Source organism: Vipera ursinii (genome assembly GCF_947247035.1).
Source record: "Vipera ursinii genome assembly, chromosome: 1".
Taxonomy (NCBI): Eukaryota; Metazoa; Chordata; class Lepidosauria; order Squamata; family Viperidae; genus Vipera; species Vipera ursinii.
Genome location: NC_139512.1, coordinates 118,040,341 through 118,068,136, shown reverse-complemented (window position 1 = coordinate 118,068,136; position 27,796 = coordinate 118,040,341). Strand labels below are relative to the sequence as shown.

At 43.0% G+C, this 27,796-nt stretch overlaps 2 protein-coding genes across 2 annotated transcripts in view; one reads left to right on the top strand and one right to left on the bottom strand.

The window, feature by feature from the left end:
- The window catches only part of ACY3 (aminoacylase 3), a 45,678-nt gene extending 20,571 nt beyond the window's left edge, over positions 1 to 25,107 (top strand). Inside the window, exon 9 of the mRNA XM_083353885.1 lies at positions 24,723 to 25,107. The gene's annotated coding sequence lies outside the window, so the exon portion shown is untranslated. The remainder of the gene's footprint in view (positions 1 to 24,722) is intronic.
- CABP4 (calcium binding protein 4) lies at positions 1,026 to 18,683 on the bottom strand. The gene is made up of 6 exons (XM_083353900.1): positions 18,359 to 18,683; positions 8,755 to 8,785; positions 7,098 to 7,241; positions 5,427 to 5,536; positions 2,597 to 2,744; positions 1,026 to 1,573 (listed from the first exon to the last, which is right to left on the bottom strand). The coding sequence occupies exons 1-6, from the start codon at positions 18,590 to 18,592 to the stop codon at positions 1,545 to 1,547; spliced, it is 696 nt and encodes a 231-aa protein (XP_083210026.1). The 5' UTR covers positions 18,593 to 18,683; the 3' UTR covers positions 1,026 to 1,544.
- Positions 25,108 to 27,796: the final 2,689 nt, after the last annotated feature.

Sequence of the window (27,796 nt, the reverse complement as noted above, 5' to 3'; positions counted from 1 at the left end):
AACTGTAGACCAAGAAATCTAGTTTGGAATGCTGTGGCCCAGTCCTGAGGAGAACTGACTCAGTGTATCTTAGTTATTGCTAGATTTGACTACTACATTTACCATGAGGTATCACTGGAAGGGTTTTCAGAAGCTTCAGCTGGTACGAAGAAGTTGTGGGTGTTTACCTGTGGGATCATATTACTTCTATCCTCCCATATGCCTTTTAGTTGTTAAATATTTATGGGTGTAATTGCAATTGTTGATGATTACCTATAATGTCCTAGATAAATCAAAGATCCCAACTCTTGTCACACCAGTCTGCCTACCCATTAAAATCAAGCTGAGGTGGCTTTCTATGTTCCTGTCCATGGTGCAGGATCAATTGGTTGGACAAAGAACATTCTTTGTAGGCACACCACTGTTTTGGAAAGTGAAATTCTGAAGGCCTCACCCTCATTTTTTTTGTCAATTTGAGAATACTTTTTAACGTATGAAACAGGCTTTTGTCAGGCTGAAGTGATTTTAACTAAGACTTTGTTCTGTCTGCCATATCTGTTGTACTATTACATTTTGATTTCATCTGTGGTCTAATATTGTGAATTTTAATTATCACCAGCTATCTAGACTTAACACATGAACTTCAGAAAAACAAAATACAAATATTTCAATTAGGTTTTATACTATTTCAATATGTAACACTGCAGTTGTTCAGTAACACAGCCAGAGTCTGACTCTGCTTTTGCATATACATAAACACACATATATCTAATATTTATGCAACTGTCAAAAGAAAATAAATATATTTATGGTTGCATATAGTGATCTTTAACTTTTTTCCAAATTTCAAGTTGACACTGAATTCATGTAATTCCTGAGAAGCATTTCAGGGATTGGTCTTTGGAATTATGATAGCTTTGTTTACAAATCCAAAGCTGATTTTATTTTTGTTTAACCACATCCTTACAGTTTCTAGTGGAGGGTCTTCATGAATGAGATCCAGGAATCTCTTTGCCTTTATTTTAAAATATCTGGGAAGAGGCTTGTCATTCATTTATTCATTTTGCTCTGAGGGGATTAAAAAAAATTACCATTCAGCTCAACAGAATATCTTTGGATGAATCAACTATTAATTTCAAACAGTTTATTTTAAGTCTCCATGAATTTTGAGCTGATAGGGAGGAAAAATGTCAGAGGAAATCAAAATACACCTGGGTATGGCTCCATACCTGGACAGAATTTGCCAGGCCTAGCCACACTGGTATGGGCCCTGAAGTGCTTTCTGTTCCTAACAAGTAAAGATGGTGCCAGGTGAGTTCTCTAGGCTCAGACCAGCCATTTTGCCTCAAAACTCAAAATCTTCCTGCACACACAGTTAGCACCTGCTCCCTGAGATACTTTGCAGCTTTGGATCCAGACTTGGGGAAAGAGAATTTCATCTCCTTTTGTGATGTTCCTATCTCCAGGAAGTGAAAAGAGCTAGCAGCAGAAACCAATTCCTTCCCATTATTGAGCAAGGTAATTCTGGAAATAAAGACATCCCCATTCTTCTCCTCTGGTTCTTGTTACACGGATGACAGCATCATCACAAACTCTGAAAGAGACAGGAAAAGTCAGATCAATCGTATTTCTCAGAGGTTCTCATCTTCTCAATCAATGTCTCCCTCTCAGAGGGTCTATTCCCTCTATTCTGGCAATGGTTTGGGTAGTTGTTAGTAAAAGAGCTTTTGCATATACATAAACATACATAGCTTTCTGGTAAGAATGAGGCAAGGGACAAAGTTCCAAAGGATGGGTGGGCCTTAGGAAGAGAGTGTTATAAACCATCGTAGTTGCATCCTAGTCCTTGGGAAAATAACAACAGGCATTACATCCTATCAGTGTGATAGCTCCCTCATGTATGGAATGGACTATATTGTGGAAGTGTTAATCTAGTTTCCTGATAAAATTCCCTCCTCCCTACCAAAATTCTTCTTGCCCTGACTGTATTTATGATAAGTCCTTAAAACACCTGCATGTTTTAGAGATTACAATATGTTTCAGAGTTGCAGTTCTAGTTTATGTTCCATGGAAAAGATGCTGCTACTTATGATGATCAAAGAAGGTTGTCAACCTTATCCAACCATGAATTTTGAAAGTGACCCATATTCTCTGATAACTACGGTAGTAGTTACGAAATTGACTACAGACCATACCAAGCTTCAGGGGGAAACAATCTCTGCTTCCTTTAAAGACATAATGAGTAGCAAAGAATTCTGTTTTCCTAATCTACATTAAATGCATTGAAATGAAAGAGTTCTGGTTCAAACTAATGCATGTTTTCATAGATAAACTTGAAAACATGATTACTGTATGGCTCCTACTGGAACTTACAACTGCAGTGCTATCCATTTCTGGAAACCTGCAGCTTTTCTAGATTATTTCTTGTATTGGTAGGCATTCTTAAACAACCCAGCCAATGCTGTCCTGTACTATTTGTGATGTACCTATTTGATATTTTTTTTAAAAAAAACAACCCTCTGACATAGTGCTTCATTTATAGAAAACAGATCCTGCCTTTCAGAATGCAGTATTTACGGGGAAAGAAGTTAACAAAACATGTGCTGACTTTTCTCACCATCAAAGTCCACTTTTCCATCTCCATTGAGATCTACATCTTGCAGGATCTCGTCCAACTCCTGGGCATTGAGTTGCTCACCTAAGAGGGCAGTCACAGCCTGGCACAGTTCAAAACTGCTGATAGCTCCATCTCCATCTGTATCAAACTTGAGAAAGAAGGAATTGCCTGAGAACGGACTGTATTTACTTCCCACTCAAACATCTGTTGCGGCACCTTCTCTTTGGAACAATATCTCCCTGAGAGGGTTTGGACTGCCTACTCATGTTGAGATGATATTTAAAAACTTGGCTCCTTCCCCAAGCTCTGGGATAGATTCTTGTCATGCCCACTGGTGTTTACGTTTGTCTTGGCTGTGGCATATTTTTCCCTATTATGTCCAATGTAATATTATGCTATGTATTTCTTTTCCTATTTTTAAATGTCGTATTGGTTCAATTGTAAGCTATCCAGAGTCGGTCCTCAGCAGACCACCTTTATACTTCTAAGTTATAAATAAATCTTCCTTTCTTTTTTATTCTCCATCCAACCTTCCCAATCCTTTCTTCCTCCTCTATCTCCTCTTCCGTTTGTCCAAACTCTCCAGTCTTACTTTTTTCTCAGATTCTCTCCTAAATGACAGACAATTGGCATGAGCTTAGATCATTTTTGCATGAGCATAGCATCAGCATGAGAACTCCTTTGCAATATTGAAATTTTGTCTATTCAGGGGCGAGGGGATTTAACTGCAGTGCAGTTTGCCTTCCCACAGGCCTCTACCTCCCATTTCCTCTTTTATTTTTGGGGGAAAAAATCAAGTTGACTACTCAATTATTGTTTTGCCACCCACTTTCAGTTCCCTTTCCTGCTTGACCTGAGTTTGGTTGTCCTCTGCTTTGACAGAAAGCAGACCAATTTCCCAATCACACAAAGAAAATAAAAGAATTTGTTAATCATTAGCTTTTCCTTGCCTTGGTTCATCTGGTTGTCTTACACAAAGACAACACAAGGCTTTTGGAAACTAGTCAGATGTTTGAATGAACTCAGAAGGAACTGCAAGGGAAAATAAAAATAATGCTTAAGGGAATGAAGTCTTTGGACATGACATCATAGAAGGACTAGCCTCCAGGAAAGAAATATTTTGAAAGGCCTGGAACTACGAATGAGACATTAAAGGGGTGGTTTTCTGAAAAATAGACTTTTTCTAGTACAGAAACAAATGAGAGAAGAATCAAAATGACCGATAGGAAATATGGTTTTGATTATCTATTACTTGTCTGTATGTCTATTCACTTAAATAATTTTTCTTTAAAGAGTCAGAAATACATCAATCACAAATAAATCAATCAGATAAATAAATATTAATCCTGGGTAAAGCAAAAGGCACTGCACTAATATTTTTCAATTTATTAATATTGTTTACTCAGAGCAAGAAATCCATGTGTGAGCAGGAAGAGGGGATAGGGTAGCCTTTTGCCAAATATAGACTTTAATTCTGTAGAGTATGAGAAAAGAATGTAAAGCTAAAATGAGCTTGATAAAGACTGGTACCATTTACAGATTAGACAAGAACAATAGCAAACACACAGGCTATTTGTACACAGAGTAAGATTACTTCAGGACTTTCCGTTGATCAAAAGAACATTTGTATTTATTCCCAATTTATTCTTGCTCGCCCTGTAGCTGTCTCTGAGCCACAACAATATTGGAGAGGTGACATTTTTTGTTAATTCAAGTGAACCCTTATGGTTCTGAATTTAGATGGAGGTGGTGCAAGAGCCATTTCTCTTTCTGGATTTCCCTCCTCAGAGGGGAAAAAAAGGAAGATAAACCTTACCTCTTCTATGAGGTTGGCATTCAGTACCAACTAATTTCAGACCTCCAGGATTGAGTAGGCGAAAGGAGGTTGGTGTGTTGGATGATATGCAGAAAGTAAGAATGACATTATATCTTCTCCTGAAATGGTCTGGAAGTTTGTTGACCTAGTGTCTTCCTTTCCATTGAGAGCAAGGGTCCCCAAATCCCCTTATTTTCAGTCTTTTCAGCATACGTTTAGCAGGGTTAGGAAGAGAGACTCCATTACCTCAGTTGTCTCCTGTCTATCTTTGGTAAGATTACTTGGTAAGTGTCTCTATTTTACATATTTTACATCATTAAATAATTAAATCGTCTGTCAGGACCCACCCCAAACCACATCTTAGGAAGACAAAAACTCTTGGAGTCAGTTCTAGTCCAAAAGGAATCTTTACTAGGACATGCTTGGTTGTGGGAATACAAGACAGGACTTAGTATTGTTTTACAAATTGAAATTTTATAAAGGGTACCCAGTTCAGCCCCCTTCCCTCAACCCCATTTGGTCAGCCCCCATCCTTCTACTTCATGTCATCCCTTTCGTGGGGAAAAAAAGGAACTTTGAATCTTTATGGTTATTGCCTTCTTCCTCTCCAGAATTAAAAGAAAACACAAGCCAGATGCCTTCTTCTCTAACCCTCCCTTTTGATCCCCCCAGTTCAAAAGGTTTCCCTTGGTCTTTGAAATAACCTAAGGCAGGCTGAATCCACATCTGCTCCTCCTTCCTCGGGAGATGGCAGAATCCATATGGGGGGGATAATGTTTTAAACATACATTTATGAATGTGATATAAATGGATTCTGACATCGTCATTGTTACTTCTTTCCTAGTAATAAATTAGTTGTGTGCTGCATTTTCTGGCTAGGGGGCAAACATATTTCTAACCAAATCCTCTATTCTTCTTCCATTTTATATAAAAATAGTATCAATAATTATGGAAATATCATGCATGGGTTTCAGCACAACTTTACATATCCAATTCATAGCTTTACTGTCATACCTCACGGAAGGCGATCTTCAGCTCCCTCACGCCCACCATATGAGCTGTTTCTTCAAGCAGTTTGGGGCTCATCATCTCTACAAAATCCTCAAAATCTATACGCCCTCCCTCTAAGAGGACAGATAACAAGAAACAATTAGTTCAATTGATGGAAGAAGCACTTTTGAATGAGGTAGGAGATGGTGTTATTAGATATATAAATTACCTCTCTTCAAGAGATTTATTTTCTTTATTTTACTGATTAGATTTATATGAAACTAATGTTGGAATAGACCAAAAACATGTCTAATTTAGCATCTGTTTTCCCACAATGGCCAACTTTCAGAACTCTGTAAGTTCTTACTGTTCCTATAGCGCAGAGACCCCCAACCTTTTAGGCACCAGGGACCAGTTCTGTGGGGAGAGATTTTTCCGTGGACTGGAGGGGGCATGGTTTCATGTGCTGCCTACATCCCATCAATGGGGCTTCGCTTGTTTGCGTGGCCTGGTTTCTGGTATGCTGCGGCCCAGTGCCTGTCCACAGACTGGGGGTTTGGGACCTCTGCTACAGAGAAAGAATGAGATTAACCTGCTCTTAGATTTCCTGTTCTCCAACAGTTCTTAACTGTTGCTGTAGCATCAGTTCCATAAAATAAGACAAGACATGGGGGAACATGATGGTTGAAAGTGTTTCATGGAGATTAGCATTTCTTCAACTTTATTGAAATGGTTTGTGGGTAATTTAAGAAACAATGTAATGAGCTACAAACATGTCTCTGAATCTAATTTACATCCTCGAAATAACATTTCATCCCTATACCTAAATAGTATGCAGTGGTTACTTCAGCTGCTCTGTCAGCACCCCATCCTGTGACTATTATTGACTCTGAGCCTTGGAAATTGGAGAAGCACATAAATATTGCACTAACCTCAGAAGCAGGAGCTTTACAAAAATTATTATCACTTTTCCCTTAAAAGATATTTATGGAAATTAAACAGAGCTTTTCCAAATCTGCTGTACTGTTCACAGAATAATTGCAACTCAAACACTTTTGGAAACAGCACCTGGGTGTATCAGTAGATATGATGGGAAAGGAGAAAAATGGAAGCAGAGCAGTGTCGCTTTGCATACAACTGAGGAAAAAGCAATAGCTTAGCAGCCAAAGACCAGTTATATTATTCGGATCTAAGCTGTGTTTATTCTTTTAATTAAAAAGATACTAGAAAACCAATTCTGCTATAGAAAATATCATTCTTAACCAAACATGAAATCTCAAGTCATGCAATCCATTTTGAATTGATTTACTTTTGCACATTTACATGCATGTGTGTATAATGGAGCCAAAACACACCCAGCACATATACAAAAAATGGCGCCTATATGAACACTCAGTTGACACATTGTGCATTGCAATCAGAACTTCTGTGAAAGAAACTGAAACTTGAAGAATTGCTATATGTCTTCTGCAATCAGTTCTTAATTATTATTATTTTTTCATTTTATATGCTGCTCAAAAAACAGCAGCTTTCTATCAATTGCAACAAAAATGATCAACTGCACATAAAATCAGGATTCCTGTATACTGAGACTATTCTGACATGGTTACTTCAACTGCCTTATCAGCACCCCATCCTGTGACTATTATTGACTCTGTCTTGGAAACTGGAAAAGCACATAAATATTTAACTCACTGCGCATTTTGATATGCTGGGAGATCTCCAGCAACTCCATCTCCGTAGGCATGTAGCCCATGGTTCGCATGCAATCACCCAGATCTTTGTAGCTGAGGTAGCCATCCTGGTCTGTGTCAAATTCCTTGAAAGCATCTAGCAGCTCTGCCAGGAAAGGCGAAAAAAAAAATCAACCAAACAAACAAACTTTGCAGACATGAAGCAAAGGTTCCTCTACCTTGACTTTTCTTCCCCCTTTGGGGACTCAGGGAAAGGCCCATGGCCCTGGAAGGCAAGCACACCCTTGGACTCTCTTACAGCCATGGCCATCCAGAGGCTGCCAGGAACTGGTCAGGCTGGCTTTAAGCTAACAAGCACAAGTGATCTTTGTAGAGATGTGTTGCCCAGATAGGGTATCTGTCGTAATCATTCTGATGAATAAAATTGCCATGTTGGCTAATTTGTAACCATCGTGACCATTTACAGTTTGCAGGAGAGAAAGTTTATTACCTTAATAAAGTCCTGTACATAAACAATTATTATTATTATTATCATCACAGATTTGGCTTTTTGTACTTTCTTTTCTTCTAATATAAATCTTTTACAATCTTTCCTCCTTAAAGAACAAAAAAGGGGAAAAAATTAAAAAGAGGAAGGCAAATATGCTCTTAGGATAACTTTTATTGATATGCAGGTAGTCCTCGACTTACAACAATTTGTTTAGTGATCGTTCAAAGTTACAACAACACTGGAAAAAGTGATTTATGACTGTTTTTCATGCTTGTGATTGTTGCAGCATCCCCATGGTTACATGATCAAAATTTGGGTACTTGGCAACTGGCATGTATTTATGACAGTTGCATTGTCCCAGGGGCATGGGGTCATCGTTTAGAACTTTCTCAGCTGGCTTCTGACAAACAAAATCAGTCACAAAGTGAAGTCAGATTCACTTAACAACTGCATGATTCACTTAACAGCAGTGGTTTGCTTAATAACTGTGGTAAAAGGTTGCAAAATGAAGTGCAACTCATTTACCAACTGATTTGCTTAGAACAGAAATGTTTGGGTCCATCGTGGTCATTAGCCGAGCACTACGTGTAAACAATTTTTTTTTGTTTTGGATTTCCCCCCCCCACACACACACTTTTTTTTTGCAAGAAACTCATCTCGCTACAGGTCTGGAAACTTCTTGATGACTTATGCATTTTGCCTAATTTATGGCAATTCATTTATTAGCCACAATAAATGTTAAACTGAGTGTGCCTCATATCTTTACTTGTCCCTGAAGAACTGTTCGTCCTCCATTGGTCACTCCCTTTCTTAAAAAGAAATATCTGTAATATTGACTTAACAAACTATTTTTTTATTAAATCACAAACTAGAATATTCTTTAGTCTGTGAAACTATTTGAAATGATAATCAAATCAAATTAAATTATTTAAACTAAATTAAATTAAATTATTTAAGTCTCTGAAAACAATAAACATTTAAAAAAATTAAGTCTCCTCAAAAATGGACACTGAAAAAGAACTAAATTTATGCAAGTGGAGGCTGGGAACTGGGTAAATCAGTAAAAGTCCTTTTACTGATCAGCACTGAAAAAGTGAGGAGTGCATCTTCGCCTCATGGCCAAAATCCTAAGATCCTAAATCCACGTTCCTAAACATTGCCAACTTACCATCCAGTTCCAACGGGGAAAGCATTCTTTCCTAGAATAAAAAAGGAAGAGAAAAAAGAGGGGTGGTATAATAGCACATCTCATTTTACCACCTGAAAACCAGATGATCCCATGTGCAGGAAATAGGGGAATGTATAAAAGAAGGGAGGGAAAATTCATAAGTAACATTTATTATAATTAAAGCTATATAAAGATCTAACTATTGTGTAGTGGGTCCGACGCAAGGAAGAGATGCCAGCCGGTGTGTGAGTTCAGCTCTTTATTGGAAGGGGGGTAGCGAACTGGGGAATGAGGGTTACCTGGCCTCCTTAAATACCTAGCCAGGTAAGCTAACAGCCAATGGGGTTGGCCCTAGGTTTCCCGCCGAAACTGGGTTTCCCACCAAAACCGTTCAGGCCAATGCCCCCTGGTGGCTGTTGCTATGCAGGTGCCTGCATACATAACACCCCTCCCCCCTTAGAGAAGAACCACATAACATGAAACAACTTGCACTAACTATAACTATATACACTGTATGTCAATAATAATAAAAAACAATTCACTGTGTAAGGGTCATTTGCACACATAGTCCGACAGGTAGGCAGGTGTCCTGTGGGGCCGGGTGGACCGTCTGGGTGTGGCTTGGCCCTGGGCTTGGACAGCTGGTTCCTGGGGCCTCTGTGTTGGGTTGAACAGGAATGGGTTCAGAGGCCCTCCTCCTCTGGTTCCTGTTCTGTGTTGTTTCCGGTTGGACTGGCCTCCCCTGGGGTGTGGCTCTCCGGTTGGGCGTGTGTGGTGCGCTCAGGGACCCTTCCTCTGAGCTGGTCGATGTGTCACCTTATGTGCCTGTCCCCCTCCACCCCCACGATGTATGAGAGGGGTCCAGTTTTCTCAATCACTGTCCCTGGAACCCATGGATGCCCTGCCCCGTAGTTCCTCGCCCAGACCAGGTCCCCCACGTTGAGAACTCTGTGTGCTGGTGATGATGGCGATGAAGATGATGATGATGATGGTGGTGGTGGTGGTGACCTAACCGTCTCGGCTGCTACCCGGTCTGGGTGTAAACGGTCCAGCTTGGTGATGAGGCGCCATCCCCATTGCAGTTCTGCTGGGCTCTTCCCGGTAGCAACGCATGGTGTAGTGTGCTGGGCGAGTAGGAATTTCACCAGTCTGTGGTGCCAGTCCCCGCTAATGATGCATCGGAGTGCGTCCTTGGTCGTCCTTACCATCCGTTCGGCTTGCCCGTTGGTCGATGGATGGAAGGGCGCGGAGGTGGCGTGCCTAATCCAGTTCGCCCTCAAGAACACCTGGAAATCAGTAGCGGTAAACTGAGGCCCATTGTCAGACACAATTACGTCGGGGAGGCTGTGTGTGGCAAAGAGAGCTCTGAGCACCTGGATTGTCCTCCCCGAGGTCATGTTGGGCACTGGGACTACCTCCAACCACTTGGAGTGGCTGTCCACCACTACTAAGAATAGTTGGCCCTGGAATGGCCCTGCATAGTCACTGTGGATGCGGGACCAGGGTGTGTGTGTGGCCTCCCACCTGTGCACGGGTGCGTGTGGCATTTCTGGTCTGGATCTCTGGCAAGTGTAACAGGCCTTGACCCGTTCCTCAATGTCCTTGTCCAGCCCTGGCCACCAGAGGTAGCTTCTGACCAGGGCCTTCATCCTAACCACCCCCGGGTGTCCTTCGTGTAAGGAGTCCAATACCCTGCTCCGTACTGCGGTGGGAATGATGACCCTGCTTCCCCAGAGGAGGCAGCCCCTGTGCGTGGAGATCTCATTGCGCCTGGTGAAATAGGCCTGGAACTCAGGCCCCAGGGACTTGTCCTGCCACCCTGTGCAAACCCAGGAGTGTACCCTGCTCATGATGTTGTCTGTGGCTGTGTGGCTGGCAATGTCCTTGGCATGAACTGGGCACTCTGGTAGCTCCTGCAGTGCTAGGATCTGTGTGGCTGGGGCCAGGTCTGGATCAGGGGTGTCTATGGGTAGCCTACTTAGACCATCTGCGTGGCCCATCTCCTTCCCTGGCTTATGCACCAGCTTGCAATTGTAGGCTGCAAGGAAGATGGACCCCCATTCTGGGGGACAGGATTTGTGGAGTCTGCCTGTCCATTGTGAACAGGCCCAGGAGTGGTTTGTGGTCCGTGAAGACAGTGAACTCCCTGCCATACAGATAATCGTGGAATTTTTTGATACCTGCCACGATTGCCAGGGCTTCCTTGTCAATTTGGGCGAAGTTTCTTTCTGCTCTAGACAGTGTTCTGGAATAGTAGGCTATGGGGATTTGCGCCCCATTGGGCTCAAGGTGGCTGAGCGCTGTGCCCACACCATAAGGGGATGCTTACTGTGGACTTATCCGACAGTAGTGCTTTCAAGGCCCTGAAGCTATGGTCGTGGGTGGCAGTCCAGACCCATGCTGCCTGCTTGTCTAGTAGCCTGTGGAGTGGCTCTGCAATGGCTGCCTTGTGTGGGAGGAATGCATGGTAGAAATTCAACAGGCCCAGGAATGCCTGCAGCTCTGTCTTATTCTTAGGTGTGGGTGCTAGCTTGATAGCCCTCACCTTGGATTCTGTGGGGTGGATTCCCCTGGCATCTACTCTGAACCCCAAGAATTCTGTGGAAGGGACACCTATGCTGCACTTCTCCCTCTTAAGTTTGAGTCCAGCTGTGCGTAGCCTGGACAGCACCTCCCTGAGCCTACCTGCTAGTTCTTCTGCTGACGCTCCTGCAATCAGGAAGTCATCGAAATAGGGGCAGACTCCTGGAATGCCCTTGAATGTCCTCTCCATAACTTCCTGGAAGATGCCAGGAGCAACACTGACTCCAAACTGCAGCCTGTTCACCCGGAACGCCCCACTGTGTGTTACTATGGTTTGAATGTCAGCTGTTGCCCTGGTAACCATGAGTTGCTGGTACGCCTGTGCAAGATCGAGCCTTGCAAAGATGGCGCCGCCTTGGAGGGAAGCGAGAACGTGGCTGACCGTGGGGACCGGGTACGCGTGCGGGTTCAGTGCGCGGTTCACCAAGCACTTGTAGTCAGTGCAGATCCTTATTTCCCCATTGGACTTGGGGGGTGACGATGGGGGTTTCCCACTCCCCCCATCTACGGGCTCTAAGATTCCCTGGGCCACCAGCTTATCTAATTCATGCTCTATTTTTTGTTTGAGCGTGAAGGGGACTCGCCGCGGCCAGACCCTAATGGGGGGAACGTTCGAGTTAAGCTTGAACGCTATGGGGGGCCTGTGTACCTGCCCAGTGTCCCATCGAAGACGTCTGCGAACTCCTTGCAGACGGTCTCGATGGGGTCCCCCTGGATCCGGTGGATCCCGGTGACTGCGATTCCCAGGGCCTCGAACCAGTCTAGGCCGACTAGGCTGGCTCTCCGGCCCTCTACTACTACAACCCCCAGGTGCTCTTCGCGACCCTTAAACCCCACCGAGACGGTGGCCTCCCCTCTTATCTTGACCGGTGAGTTCTGAAAATCGGTCAGGGTTAAATTTGTAGGCCGTAATTTAATCCGCTGCTTGCTCCGGCTATTTACAGTATGTAGTTAAGGGTCTCGTCCGAGATGATCGAGACCGCTGATCCGGAGTCAAGCTCCATGCTGCAAGGGATGCCTTGCAAGCGGATTGTTAGTCTAATTTTAGGTTTGAGCAGCCGGCGGCTACCCGTGTGATTAATGGCCAATTCGCGTTTTGGTCAGGGCCCCAGTACCTTTGAATGGCGATTCCTCCGGCTGCAGCTCATGGATCTCCTCTCGGGGGCAGCGGCTATGACAGACCGCGGCTATGTGGCCTGTTTTCTTGCAGGCCCGACACGTGGCTGACCGGAACTTGCAGAGGCTGCGCACATGGTTCCCACCACACCCTGCGCACTTCTGAGGGTTGGTGGCGTTGCCGGGAGGCCTGGGCTTCTCTGGGCGTCTGGCTCGCTGGTCGGGGGTCGACTTCCACTGGAGAAGGTAGATGCTCTGGTCGTCCACCTCTGTGGCACCTTGCCGGTGGACGCTGGTCGCCTGGTTGCCGGACCTGGTTTCCTGGCATGCTTGGACGGCCCCGCAAGCCACTTCATGGGCTAGGATGGCGTCCTCGGCTTCTTGGAGCGAAACTTCCTCTCTCTCGAACAGGCGCTCTTGCAGCCGCCTGTCTCATAGGCTGCAGATCAGCCGGTCCCGTAGCCGCTCCTCCAAGTTCGAGAACCTGCAGGCGATGGCGGCTTCTCATAGGGCGGCGAGGAAATCGGCACCAGTCTCGTCAGGGCGCTGGTCCCTTTTTTTGAATTGCGACCGCGCAGCCACCTTGCAGCGTCGGGGCTTGAAGTGGGTGTTGAGTCTGGCCACGAGGTCCTGGTATGCGACGGTGTTGATGGCCTCTTGGGGGAACAGGTTCGCGGCGATCTCCAACAGTGCTGGCCCCCCAAGGCAAAGCAGGGCTGCCGCTTTCGCCCCGTCCTCTGATATCTGGTTGAACCGCATGTACAGTTCAACGTGAGCCAGGTAACGGGCCCATCTCGGGGTGGCGGGTGTCGAACCCGCGGGGTTGACCGGCTCTTGCCATGGCGGCGGTTGCGGTCTCAGTCGCGGTGCAGTGTGCGGTCTCGGTTGCGGATGCGGTGACCGGCGTGGTCCGGTCGGCTGATCCGGTCGGCTGGCGGTCGTGGGGGGAGAAGGAAGGAAAAATGCCTTTCCCTTCAGCTTGCGGAGCGTTGCCCCAGTGACTTCAGCTCTTGGTCGGCAGCGATCCCACCTTCGTCGCCACTATTGTGTAGTGGGTCCGACGCAAGGAAGAGACGCCAGCCGGTGTGTGAGTTCAGCTCTTTATTGGAAGGGGGTAGCAAACTGGGAAATGAGGGTTACCTGGCCTCCTTAAATACCTAGCCAGGTAAGCTGACAGCCAATGGGGTTGGCCCTAGGTTTCCCGCCGAAACTGGGTTTCCCGCCAAAACCGTTCAGGCCAACGCCCCCTGGGGGCTGTTGCTATGCAGGTGCCTGCATACATAACACTAACTTGCTGAAGAAGCCTTATTAGAGCTTCTTTACCAGCAAAAAAGAATTTGCCAAGAGACACGCTGTCCCTGAAAAAGCCTCCTTTGTGCCTACGGAAATATTGGAGGTGTTCAGATCCCATCAGGATGCCAGAATCTCCCAGCCTGAAGCTGATTTAGTTAATCCTTCTTACTGCTTTCACTGCAGGAAAATCTCAGAAAGTTCTACAAAGCTGAAAAGCACATTAAAAGGGGAAAAACATTTTGCTGTCTCTGAAATTTGTACCATTACAAAAAAAAGCTATCTCTGTAATGTTTAATATAATCTGCATAAGTTGAAACAAAGTCCCAAGTGAACAGAAGTTTTCAGAAAGCATCTTAAATGAATAAATGTCAGTGAGGAACACCATGAGGAAAATACCCAGAACTGGGCTACTGAAAAACAAGAGGGATTTTCAACATGTGCAGAAAGTTCTAAAGTTTATTGAAATCCAAGTCTCATTAGACAAAAACACAAAGTAGAGCAACAGCCCCCCCCCAAAAAAAAGACTATTCAGACACTGAGAGGATTATTTTTTTAAAAAGGAGAAGAAAAAGATATATACAAATTTTAGTTGCAGCCATTGTTTGTTTTACGAATAAAGTCATATTTTCCCCACAAGTGTCCTCAAAAATCCCATCTCTGATTGACAGGGGGAAAGCTTGGATAAAGTGTTGAGGACATTAAAACACACACACCCTCCCAAATACCAACATACTCCTACCGCAGTGAGAAATCCCTTCCCAAATTAATCTGTTGAAAATTGGATTAAATGGATTGGAGATCAAGCTCACTTCCGCCGGTTTTCATTTAGGCATGCTGTATCTGGGTCACAGGAGTCCTCACAACCATGGTAGATGGTCCCAAAGAAATGCAGCAATCTCTAACTCTTGGTTGCCATCTAGTGGTTGCTCATATCTTGGTAGCCCAGAGGTACACCTACTTTAATTCACCATTCCAGGTGAACCATTCCAGGAGGCTACGCATAAAGATTTTACTCATAAGAGAAGCTGCTGATTCATCCTCTCCTGAAGTAGAGACTGCCTGAAGTACTTCCAGATAATAGGACATCTTGGAAATCACTTGACTGCATTTCCCTATATCTTCTCTACCTGCTGATCAAGCTAATGCAATTTTCTGGGCTCCCAAGAAGGCAGCAGATACAGGCTATCTTTATTAGCAATGGAGAGTTGATCATCTGTGTTAAATGGGTCATGCCTCTGTTCTGTACCACATAAGTGGGTGCAATCCTTTCCCACATAATTTCTGTCTGTTCTGATTCCTCAAGCTCTAAGGTCTGTGACTACTTGTTGCCTATTCACTGAAGCTTTGCCTATAGTATCATGCATCAATCAATTGCTGATTGGTATGCAACAGAAGAGAAGGTAAAACTGGGGAGTATTAGTGGGTAACTTTAAACATTAATTAAACTGTAAATTATCTTAAATCTTATAAGAGTTGTGAATATGCATGCATGCATGGGTGATGGCCCAACTCCTTTGTTTTCTGATATCTTACTCAGCGTGCACTCTGGTTAGCTACATAGTCCTATTACAATGGCAGACTTGCCAGTGTAGATCGTGGTCATCCAACACCAAAGTTATGTTAGATCAAATAGTATATTCCAATATTGCCCAGTTTGGCTGGCAGTTGCTCTCCAGGATCCCATTAGGTAGATCTTTCACATCACCATTCCTGAACCTAGGGTCTGCAAGCTGCATGCAAATCAAGGCTTTGTCACAGATCTACAGTCCCATGGCCCCCAGTGCTTGCTGGTTTAAAAACCACTGCTTGCTGATTTAAAAAATTGCTTTGTAGGAAATGTACTCATTTCTCAGCAGCAAGAGACTGCTTTGGAAAATGAAGAGGCTAAGTATTTCAAACCCAGTGAAAACTTCCTTAGTTACAAAAAACATGTTCTTTCAAATTACCACTGCTCAAAGTACAAGTCAAATTCCACTGAAGTGATTATCCATCCCCTCTTCTGACCTGCCATTTTGGCATATTTTTGCCCATGGGAATGCAGTTGTGGGAAGCTTTATATCAGAATATAAAGTATTTTTTAAAGTATAAAAATAAAGTATTTTCTTACTAGGGTTGAAGCCAAGGTAAAACCAATCCAGCAGATTGGTAGCAAAAACAAGCAGTGTCTGACAAATAAGCTAACATTTGCAATATTAGAAACCAAAATGTCCACCAGCCACCAGCCCTGGAGCAGGGTGGAAATCCATTTACATTTAACTAATATTTAATTCTGGCATGGACATTTCAAAAGTGAGAAACTTTTACTCACTCCTCAAGAGACAAATCTGTTGCAAATTCTGTTTTAATGTTACTTTTGAATTATAATCTCAGTTCAGAGATGAAAGTAATTCTTCCTTCAGGAACTTACTATTTCCAGGCTCACCGTATTTATTTTTCAGTGTCCAATTTCATCACTAGCTTTTCTTTAGGCCCTAAGGGACTCTGGTTGGAAAATATAGGTTTTCTTGTATTTTTCTTTTAAATGGTTCTTATTGAAGTTTTTCAACAGAATTAAAAACAATACAAATTTTGAATTAAAGAAGAATAAAGTATCAAGTAGTATAATAAGTGAAAAAGAAAAAAGAAAATGGAAACATTCTAAAGTAGCCTTCAATCTTCTTGACAGCAGTTATAGATTTATATTTCAATAACATTTATACTTAATATTTTAATCTCTGATTCCAAGTTTACATCATATATTATATGTATTTGAATCCAGAAATTTCTGGCTTTTTACAACTCTACCAGGCATGATAAAATGAACTTTCATGTTATCCACATTTCCATCAACATAATTTTGAAGTACCTATATATGTTCTGGACAATTTTTCTGGAGCCACGCCAACAGTACATCAGTTTACAATTTTCCCGTGTGTGTGTGTGGGTGTGTAGTGGTTATTTTGACAAACTTCAAACATTCCTAATTTCTTGGGTCTAAGGTAAAGGTAAAGGTTCCCCCGCACATGCGTGCTAGTCGTTTCCAACTCTAGGGGCCGGTGCTCATCTCCGTTTCAAAGCCAAAGAGCCAGCGCTTGTCCGAGGATGTCTCCGTGGTCATGTGGCCGGCATGACTAGACACCAAAGGTGCATGGAACGCTGTTACCTTCCCACTGTAGTGGTCCCTATTTTTCTACTTGCATTTTTACGTGCTTTTGAACTGCTAGGTGGGCAGAAGCTGGGACAAGTAACAGGCGCGGCACTCGGGATTCGACCCACCAAACTGCCGACCATCTGATCAACAAGCTCAGTGTCCTAACCCACTGAGCCACCACGTCCCTAACGTCTTGGGTCTAGATAAAGTCATTCTAGCTACTAAGGACTCATCATCAAAGCATGAGATCTGCTATTTAAAAGAGGATATAATGCTGCTTGCCCTCCCTGTTTCCCTCCCTCTATACCTCCAGTGCCAGAGTAATATCTTAGAGGGTCTCACATGGCTTGCATATTAAACATTTTGCAGGAAACAACAATCTTGGATGCCAGGGCACTTCAGTGCAATTTCCCAGGATTCTAGTGAGGACAGTGAGACCCCCTCCCCGCTTGCCATTCCCTGTGACCTACACCAAAAACCCATGGTTGTTTTAAATCTCAGTAGGCTAAATGGATGGCCATGGAATAACTCAATAGATACAGATGAGGAGAGTTTAATGACATTTAAATTTACTTCCCATTCCTCCTTTCACTTTTACTACATATGTAAGAAGGGGAATCCTGGCAACCAGGACCTTCTCCACCCCAGATGCCAAGAGAAAGCCTGGCATGGTTTCCACCTACCCCCCCCCACACACACACACCGCTTTATCGTCACCTTGGCATATTCCATCTCCAGCGGAGAATGGGCATGGCTGAACTGGGGGAAGGACTGGGGGCATCATGGAAGTGAAACCCTCTTCCATCGAACTGTGCTACCTAGTGACTGCAGCAGCAACAGAGGAGGAACAACATCAAGGCAATAGTGATAAAGAGGTAATAAATCAGTAGTTAATGGGTATGCCTGGGTGAAACAGGACGTGTGTCTAAAAACTCTTGATAGGTCAGAAATGTAGAGGGCTCCATGCCAACGATCTGTCAGCCAGGCAGCTTGACAAGTGGCTTAACCGGCTGTACCAAGTACCACCTGCCTATACTCACCCAGCCCTGCCTCTTTGCATGTTAAGATAGTGTTGTTTTTCCTGCCAGCACAGAATGCTTGGTAAGAAGAACAAAGATTAGAGACTCCAGCAATTCCTCTTCTTAAGTTGTCCTGCATTGCAATCTGCAAGGAGAGCCCCAGTTTTTTGGCCTTTTTCCTGTAACAGAATAAAAATTAAGCCAGCATGTTTTTCTGCCAGCCCATGGACTGAAGAACGGTCCGCTAAGGCAACTATGGAGTTTGTCCTTTGTTGGCATTTTGTCAGCTGCTGAGGAGGGCCGATGCATTAAACCTTGCAGCAACTTGACCGATCAATTTACCAATTCTACACCCTGACGTCCCACCCAACAGGCCCTTGATCTTCCTATTTGTGGCACGCAGCCTCCCGCAGAGCCTGGTGGGGTCTTCAGAAAATTGCCTGCTCTGCAGCCACTCACTCACCTTGCCAAAGATCTTGTTGAGGAAAGGAGAATAGGCCTTGGTGGCAGCTGCATGAGGGTCATCTTGATGCTTCTTGCTGTGCTTGGTATGAGGACCCGACTGTGAGCTTTGCTGAGAGGCAGGGCTTTCAGTTTTGCTGTCCTTGGACTCACTGTCATGCCTGGAAGGCCGCTTTCCTTCCTCCACTTTGCCCTCGGCTAGGCCCTCTGTCTCCACTGGCTTCTTGTGTGGCATGGGACAGGTGCGTTTCTCTGAGATAGGCAACCCTGTATGAAGCCTCCGAGTACGAAAGCCAAGGTAATCCTCTTAGATTTCACCCCCAGGAAGGAGCAGAGAGAAAGCTAATAAGAGGGGATTATTATGGCAATTTCAGGGCAGGCTTTAAAGCTGTTCTGGCTATAGGTCCTTCCAGGGTTAGAAGGAAAGAGTTCTAGAGTTCCCAAGTGGGATGGGCCCTAGGCAGGTAGGAGTGTGACCCTGTCTGCTTAAGTATACCCCAATTGAGAAAAGACAAGTTTCGCCCCCATCCTATTGTTGAGGAAAAAGACAAAGCAACACTAGTACAGGGTTGGGATCTATGCCTGGAGAATCTTTTTTTTTTAGTTCCAGACAACCACTTTTCTTTGGAACTAGTGGTGGCTCAGTGGGTTAGGACACTGAGCTTGTGGGTTAGGGCACTGAGCTTGTCAATCAGATGGTCGGCAGTTTGGCGGGTCGAATCCCAAGTGCCGCGTAACAGAGTGAGCGCCTGTTACTCCTCCCAGCTTCTGCCAACCTAGCAGTTCGAAAGCACATAAAAATGCAAGTAGAAAAATAGGGTTCACTACGGTGGGAAGGTAACAGCGTTCCGTGCACCTTTGGCATCTAGTCATGCCAGCCACATGACCACGGAGACGTCCTCGGACAAGCGCTGGCTCTTCGGCTTTGAAACGGAGATGAGCACCGGCCCCTAGAGTTGGAAACGACTAGCACGCATGTGCGGGGGAACCTTTACCTTTACCTACCAGAGCACCAGTAGTAACTGTGGACAGGATAATCACTTCAACCTCTTTCTGCCTGCTCCCTGTAGCTGCTCACCCTTCCCTGGTAATCATGCATAAGATTAAAATCAGAATTTTCCTGAAAATAACCCACTTTCTTGGAGGGAACTCTAGATATTCTCATTAAAAGTGATACCTTCCACCATTGTTTTCAGTTTACCTATGATTCTCCATCATTGAAAAGACAGCACTGAATGTATCTTTAAAAGAGGGGGTGTACTTTTTTTTAGATCGAGACTGCATTTATTACACATAATCATTAAGGGCTGAATGTTGGCTTACACAGGATCCTGAACTGATAGTGCTGGAGCCAAAATTTAATGGGGGTACCCATTCTCTCTTCTCCCAATCTCCAACAGCAAGCTACAGGAAGAAGCAAAAATCTAGCATTTTTGAGATCTAATCTTATATTTTAAACTTAGTGAACCTTGGCTTATCTTAAAAACCTAAGAAGGTCAGATCAAAACACACCTCTAGGGAGTTCGAGGCTTATAACCGAGTCCCTATACTAAGGTTTTGTCAGTCTCTCTATTATCTATCCATCTGTGCCAGAAAGGAATACAAAGGGGTACTGGAAAAAATCACTTCTGTATTGTTGCCAATAAAATTACAAGATTGTGTGCATGATGTTACTAACCATGACTCAAAGCAGAGTTTGCCTTTAATGTGACGTTTTTACTTAGGGAAATAATGCAAAATGGCTCGATAATGCTTTTAGTAAAAAACCATGTTGCTTCCTCTTCCCCCCATGCCCATTCTGCATAAAGGGATGTCTGTTTTGCCTGCTACTGCTTTTCCTATCTCAAGCTTTGCAGCTACCTAATCCATCCATCGTTCTCTGAAGCCCTCCTCTTCTAGAGTCTTCCAAATGACTTCAGCCTCTCCCGTCCCAGCCATGCAACACTGTTTTCCCATTGATTCTTCCACATTTCAAGTCACCCTGAACTACTTTGCATGGCTCTGGTTCCCCATTCTCCTTTCAGATTGGGAAAGGAGTTGTTGCTTCCACTTATTTTAGTAAACAAATAAATCTGCATTATGTTTTTTAATCAGCAGAGGGCACTTCATCACTGAGCAGTGGCATCTGTTCTTTAAGGGGAAAAAAATCACAGGTTTGGTTTAATTTTTGTCATTAGTAATGGTTACATAAATGTTTGTTTCAATTCCAAGCAGATGCATTGGAGCGCATGGGAATGCATACATAGCTTCTGTCTGCAACTCTTTAAAGCAGCTGTGTCTTTTCCTAGGCTCAGGGCAGCTGGATACAACAGCCCCACAATGCTAGGGGGAAAACACAGTTGCAAATAGGTGCTACACTGCCTGCTTTTAAACACCTTTTCAGAACCTATTTCTAAAGACTCCCACAGTCCTTTTACCTATTTTAAAAAATATTTTTTCAAAGGAGTAAAATATTATTATAGAGCTAGTTTTGCGTAGTGGTTAAAGCAACAGGCTACAAACTAGAAGACTGAGTTCTTGTCCCACCTTAGGCACAAAAACCAGCAGGTAACCTTGGGCTCTCTCTCTCTCTCTCATTCTCTCTCAACCCTAGGAAGCAGGCAATGGTACATCACTTCCCAAAAACCTTCCAAAGAAGACTGCCTGGACTAGTCCCTGCAGTTATCTGAAGTCAAAAACTGACTTGAAGGCACGCACATACTTAATAAAGAAAAATTACAAAAATAATACAGCAATCAGTACAAATAATACAAACATTTTGGTAAAGTGCCCTTGCCCATTTTCAGGATGGTTTACAAGATATCACAGAAAGGTCCACACAGCCCATAGAAGTTACTAAATCCTTACAATCCAGGATGGTTTAAAATTAGCTATAGCTCAGGCTGGACTTCCTTGTTTTAAGGTAATCTTATCCAATAGAAGATTGTGAGTGGAAATATTTTTAGTTTCACTGATTTATAGTGGTATCCAAATTTTCAATTACACACACTCCAAAGCTCAGTTAAATTGATTGCTTTATCATTAGATCAACAAGGTCACCCCCAGTTGCACAACAGTAATTAAAAGGAAAAAGAAGTTATGCTACTTGAGGACAAAGAATACACTTGAAACATTCATTGTGTATTCCATTTGCTTTTACATCCTACATTTTGCAGTTCCCTGACCAACCTATTTTTCCTCGATTGCTTTGAATAGCTCATGATCAGTTTGTACCGATTCATTTAACATTTTTCAAAGATAATACACATCACATCATAATTGACCTGACACATTTTAACCGATTAAGCTCCAAAAACCCAAGTATTTTTTTAGCATACACATGCATTGGACTGCATTTTATTTCACTTCGGTGAAAGTTTCACTTGTATATATTTTTTTTAAATACAGCAACATCTGCTACAACAAATAAACTTCTTCATTAAGTTTTGTAAGCTCTTTTCGTTGCTGTTTTCTGCATTTTAGTTTTCTATTAAGGCAGCCAGTTGTATAATTGTGATTTGCAAAAACTCCTTTCTAGTCAGTCTGGCGTCAAAAGGATTTATAAAGCTTACAAAATTTACTCAGAAATAAACATAACTAAGTGCTGTGTAGCAATTTGAATGAGCAGATGCATTTTTACATGCTAAGGAGATTTTTTAAATATTTTGTATTTTTATGATTAACCCAGATAACTTTCATATTGTTTATCTTAACAGATAAAGCCTGGAGAATCTCTGTTCTTCTTAATTATTTTAAAGACTTGGAAGTTTTATCTCAGTTGTTTAAAGGAACTATATATTAACAAACAACTTCAAGGGAAAGAGGATGGGTATTTATAATAGTACTGTATCAATTAGTTTCCATCAAGATGTAATTAGCAACAACTGTTTCATGAGTGCTGTTATATCACTGTTTCTACTTTATTTTTTAGCTTCCTGACCAGCTGACAATCTCTCTCTCCTACAGCCATTTATCCACTTACATGAAGACTTGCAACACACAATCACCTTTCATGCCAGGTAGCATTATAGGCAATGATAAACTGATAGTCTTTAAAAGTCACAAAACTATGGCTGCAGCTGCCGCAGACTTTGACTGCTTTATTTTGTGAACTCAGCCACTTGTTTATAAGTAATGGTTTGCAACCTGCATTATTGTATTAATGCAGCTACTTGTGACTTAGTCAATAAAGTATGGTTAAACAAACCATCAATTAGTTGCAACTGTAGCAGAGTATTATGTGGTGTAGTGGAACTCAGTCGAATTAAATAGTTTTGCTTCTGTGTTGTGCACTTTTGTTCTTCCCACCCATCCTCCTATCCCGCATCCCTTTCATGAAACTTAGTGATTGCTGAATGCTGGTCTGAGAGGGCTATAGATAATTATCAGGTAAAAGGCAATAATGAATCTATATTATGACTGGATAATGACATTCAACTAAAGCTAAACACACATTGCTGAGTGCTGAAGATCAGGAGTGCTGAAGATTTAAAGCAAGAAACACACATTTATATTCACAATCCTTTATGGTAGGGGGGGACCTGTAGCATTTCAGATATGCCCTAACAGCATTTTTGGCAGCCCCAGTCCACAAAACTAATGTCAAAGGCATCAAGAGTTGCTAACAATTGTTATCACTTTCCTGCTTTCCAGATTTCTTGGGATGAAAATATCTCTTAACCATACCGCAAGTTTTATTTGTTATACAAATACTATATCCAGATTCCTACATTCATTGTATTTAATAAAGTTCATTTCACCCTTTTTAAAATGCACACTTCTGATCAGTTTGTACAACAGAACACAATGCTGTTTATCTAATTTAGGAGATTATGGATTAAAGACTTAAGTGATTACAGTTTGTGTATACATGTGGATTGGCCTATGCAAGGGTACAGTTCAAGAGAACAGTCAAAATATTTAAGATGGAAGCCACATAAAGAGTTTTTACTTTAAGGATCTTATAGGCAGTCATATGTTCCTTTAATGTTATGCTACAATTTGTGAGCTGCCTAAAATCCAGCAAGGAAGCAGTATATAAAGAAGTGCAACTAATAAGTATGTGTGCTATGCTTTGCAAGCAACCTACCAAACACATTCTTTTGTGTTCCTGAATGATATAAACACGACAGAGCCTCTTGCTTCCTTTTTGCCCGCTTCTAATGGCAAAATCTCATGTTCAAAGTTTTTTTTCTGACAGTAGATAAATTTGTACCAAAATGTTCTGTTAACTTTTCTTAATCAACAAAATTATTTACAAGAATATTGCACAGATAAATCAAGTATGCTATATTTGAAAATATCCTTGGGATTACAGTGTCAGTACATGAATTCAGAGGGAACTATCAACCAATGCATTTCTCAGTGGTTGTTTAGGTTTTTAGGTTTTATTTGATTTATATACCGCCCTTCTCCCTAGGGACTCAGGGCAGTGCACAGGGCATATATAAATAACAATACAAAAGTTAAAAGGAGATTAAACCAGTGCCCAGTTAAAAAACAATAATACAATACTAAAAACAACAATTTAAAAACCCATAATCCCCCATCAGGCCAGACCAGCTAATTCAAATAAGTGGGTCTTCAGGCCGCGACGGAAGGTTTGGAGGTCTGATGTCATCCGGAGCTCCACCGGCAGTTGGTTCCATAATGCCGGAGCGCCCACAGAGAAGGCCCTCCCCCTGGGGGCCACCAGTCGGCATTCCCTGACCGGAGGCACCCTGAGGAGGCCCTCTCTGTGGGAACGCACAGGGCGGAGGGGAGTTGACGCCGGCAGCAGGTGGTCCCTGAGGTAACCCGGACCCATGCCATGTAAGGACTTAAAGATCATGACCAAGACCTTGAACCTCACCCGGAAGACAACTGGTAGCCAATGCAGCTCGCGGAGAAAAGGTGTAACATGGGAGTACCGGGAAACTCCCAAGACAACTCTCGCGGCCGCATTCTGTACCAGTTGGAGCCTCCGAGTGGTCTTCAAGGGAAGCCCCATGTAGAGAGCATTGCAGTAGTCAAGGCGAGAGGTCACGAGCGCATGAGTGACCGTACACAGGGCATCCCGGTCCAGATAGGGCCGCAACTGGTGCACCAGGCGAACCTGGGCGAAAGCCCCCCTAGTCACGGCCACTATATGATCTTCCATATGTTTTTATCAAGAGGGAAGAAAAGTACAAAAGCAGACAGAAATTCATGCACTGTCACCTTCATATCTTCTGTTGTTCCTACTTGAGGAAGACATGATAGTTGCACTTACGGTGCTTCCCAGAAAGTTAGACCCAGCCCAATAGTAAGCCCTAGCTTGATTTTGGGGGTGGGCCTAATATAAGCCCTTCTCCAAAACTAAGCCCTAGTTTGGGGGTGAGGTGCATCCCTAAAAAAATCCTCATCAGACTCAGCCGTGTGAGCATGAGGTATTGGAAGAAGACGATCCACAGCTGGCTCTGTTCAGGGACGCTAGGAGCAGGAGGCAATCTAGCAGAGCAGAACAGAAGAAGGCAATGAGGCAACTCGAGAGAAGGCAATGAGAAGCCACACCTTGGGACTGCTGATAAAAGGGAAAGATGTGGGAGGTGCTGGTTGCTGAAGGTAGCCGTTTGAAGATCTTCTGCTAGAGTAGTGGTCTGTTAATTCCTGTTTAACTCGTCTGAACTTTTGGTTTAACTCTTGTTTGAACTTTTCATTTAACTCGTTTGAACTTTTGATTTCTTTGTCAATAAATTTGGTTGGGTTTTTCCAGACTGTTGACTATAAAAAGGGGTTGTCCCTGACATTCAAACAGGGCCGGTCGTAGGCTGGAACAGAACAGCTTGCGGTAGGAAGCCATATGGTGCTTTGGGCCGTTTCCAATGTGTAAATGACCCAAAGAGCTATGCAGCATCCTGCCGCGAGCAGCAGAAATGGCGCAAAGCACCATGCAGCATCCTGCCGGGAGGAGCGGCAACGCGCAATGCACCATATGGTGTCCGGCCACAAGTGGAGGCAAGCAGCCACAGAAGAAGTCAAACAATGGCACAACAGGTGTCGGGGTGTGGGAGGCCTGGCTGTGGTGGTCCTAAGGAAAGACTTTCTCCAAAATTAAGACCTAGTGCCTCTTTTGGAAGCAATATATATATATATATATATATATATATATATATATATATATATATATATATATATATATATATATATATATATATATATGTAAATTACTAACAAAGAATTAAAGGGAAACTGAGATGCATTTCTGACTCCTTAGTCGTCCTCAGCCAGCTATACCCTTCTGAGATTCGAACCTGGGCTGATTGCATACAAGGCAGTGTTATTTGCCTCTAAGCCACAAGGTCCCTCTCGCTCTGTTAGCTTTTTTCTGCAAGGGAAGATATGTTTCAAATGTTAACTATTTAGATTACCTTGCTAGGCCCCAAACATGGGGCAAATCTTTATTTCCTGTTTTCAGCCTATCTTGAAGGCCATCAAACAGGCAGTAGTCACACCGGACAATTCATATATTTGTGTAAATTTACACAAATATATGAATTGTCCGGTGTGACTACTGCCTGTTTGATGGCCTTCAAGATAGGCTGAAAACAGGAAATAAAGATTTGCCCCATGTTTGGGGCCTAGCAAGGTAATCTAAATAGTTAACATTTGAAACATATATATATATATATATATATATATATATATATATATATATATATATATATATATATATATATATATAAGAGAAATTACAAGGAAGCTGCCCAAGAATTTTATTTCCATGGCCTTAGAAACAGAAATATTGGGTATACAGGTAGTCCTTAACTTAGGACCACAGTTGAGCCCAAAATTTATGTTGCTAAGTGAGACATTTGTTAAGTGAATCATTAAAGTTGTTACGTTGGTAACACAGTTGTTAAGTGAATCTGGCTTCCCCATTGACTTTGCTTGTCCAAAAGTTGCAAAAGGTGAACACATGACCCTGGGACCCTGCATTTGTCATAGTCAGTTGCCAAGCACCTGAATTTTAATCATGTGACCATGGGGATACTGCAACGGCCATAAGTGTGAAAATGGTCATAAGTCACTTTTTCCAGTGCCATTGTAACTTCGAATGGTCACTAAATTGTTGTAAGTAAAGGACTACCTGTACATTGAAACTACTTAGATGTTGTTTAAATATAAGAACAATTTACCTGTTGCCAACATCACTAGGTAGAGCAGATTAGAAAAATCAACTCCCCCCAGCTGGGAGAAATATCAACAACCTAAGATATGCAGATGATACCACTCTAATGGCAGAAAGTGAAGAGGAACTAAAGAGCCTCTTGATGTAGGTGAAGAAGGAGAGTGCAAAAGTGGGCTTGAAACTCAACATTAAGAAAACCAAGATCATGGCATCCAGCCCTCTCAATTCCTGGCAAATAGATGGGGAAGAAATGGAGGTCATGACAGATTTTATTTTCCTGGGCTCCAAGATCACCGCAGATGGGGACTGCAGCCAAGAAATTAAAAGACGCTTGCTCCTGGGGAGGAATGCTATGGCAAATCTAGACAGCATACTAAAAAGCAGAGACATCACCCTGCCAACAAAAGTGCATATAGTCAAGGCTGTGGTCTTTCCAGTTGCAATGTATGGCAGTGAAAGTTGGACCATAAGAAAGGCTGAGCGCCAAAGAATTGAGGCCTTTGAACTATGGTGCTGGAGAAGACTCCTACGAGTCCTTTGGACTGCAAGGCGATCAAACCAGTCAGTCCTAGAGGAGATCAACCCTGACTGCTCTTTAGAAGGCCAGATCCTGAAGCTAAAACTCAAATACTTTGGCCACCTAATGAGAAGGACTCACTGGAGAAGAGCCTAATGCTGGGAAAGATTGAGGGCAAGAGAAGAAGGGGACGACAGAGAATGAGGTGGCTGGATGGAGTCACTGAAGCAGTATGCGTGAGCTTAAATGGACTGCGGAAGATGGTAGAGGACAGGAAGGCCTGGAGGAACATTGTCCATGGGGTCGTGATGGGTCGGACACGACTTCGCAACTAACAAAAACATATTTGTAAGTCTGATTGTGCTGTACCTCCTCATAGTTCAGTGAATCATGGAAGCTCTCAGCTGCTTCCGAGTGTAAACTTGTTGCTTTGGATTTTTAAAATACTTCAGCCCTTTTGCCTACGACTACGTAATTATTGCATATCTTGGACAAAGTCATTTCTCCTACTCTCTATGGCTGTGAAGGTTCTGGGTTCCTTATCTCTGGAAATTAAGAGACTGGACACAACCAGCTCTCTTGGGGGAGTTTAATTGATTTTCTTCTAGCCCCTTCCAACATTTACGGTTCTTATTATCCACCCTCTCCACCTCTTCCTGCTTGATCACTGATTCATTCACACCAGCGTTTTTCAAAGTCGGCAGCAGCTTTAAGTCGTGTCGACTTCAACTCCCAGAATTCTCCAGCCAGCAGGGGAATTCCGGGAGTTGAACTCCACCCATCTTAAAAGTTGC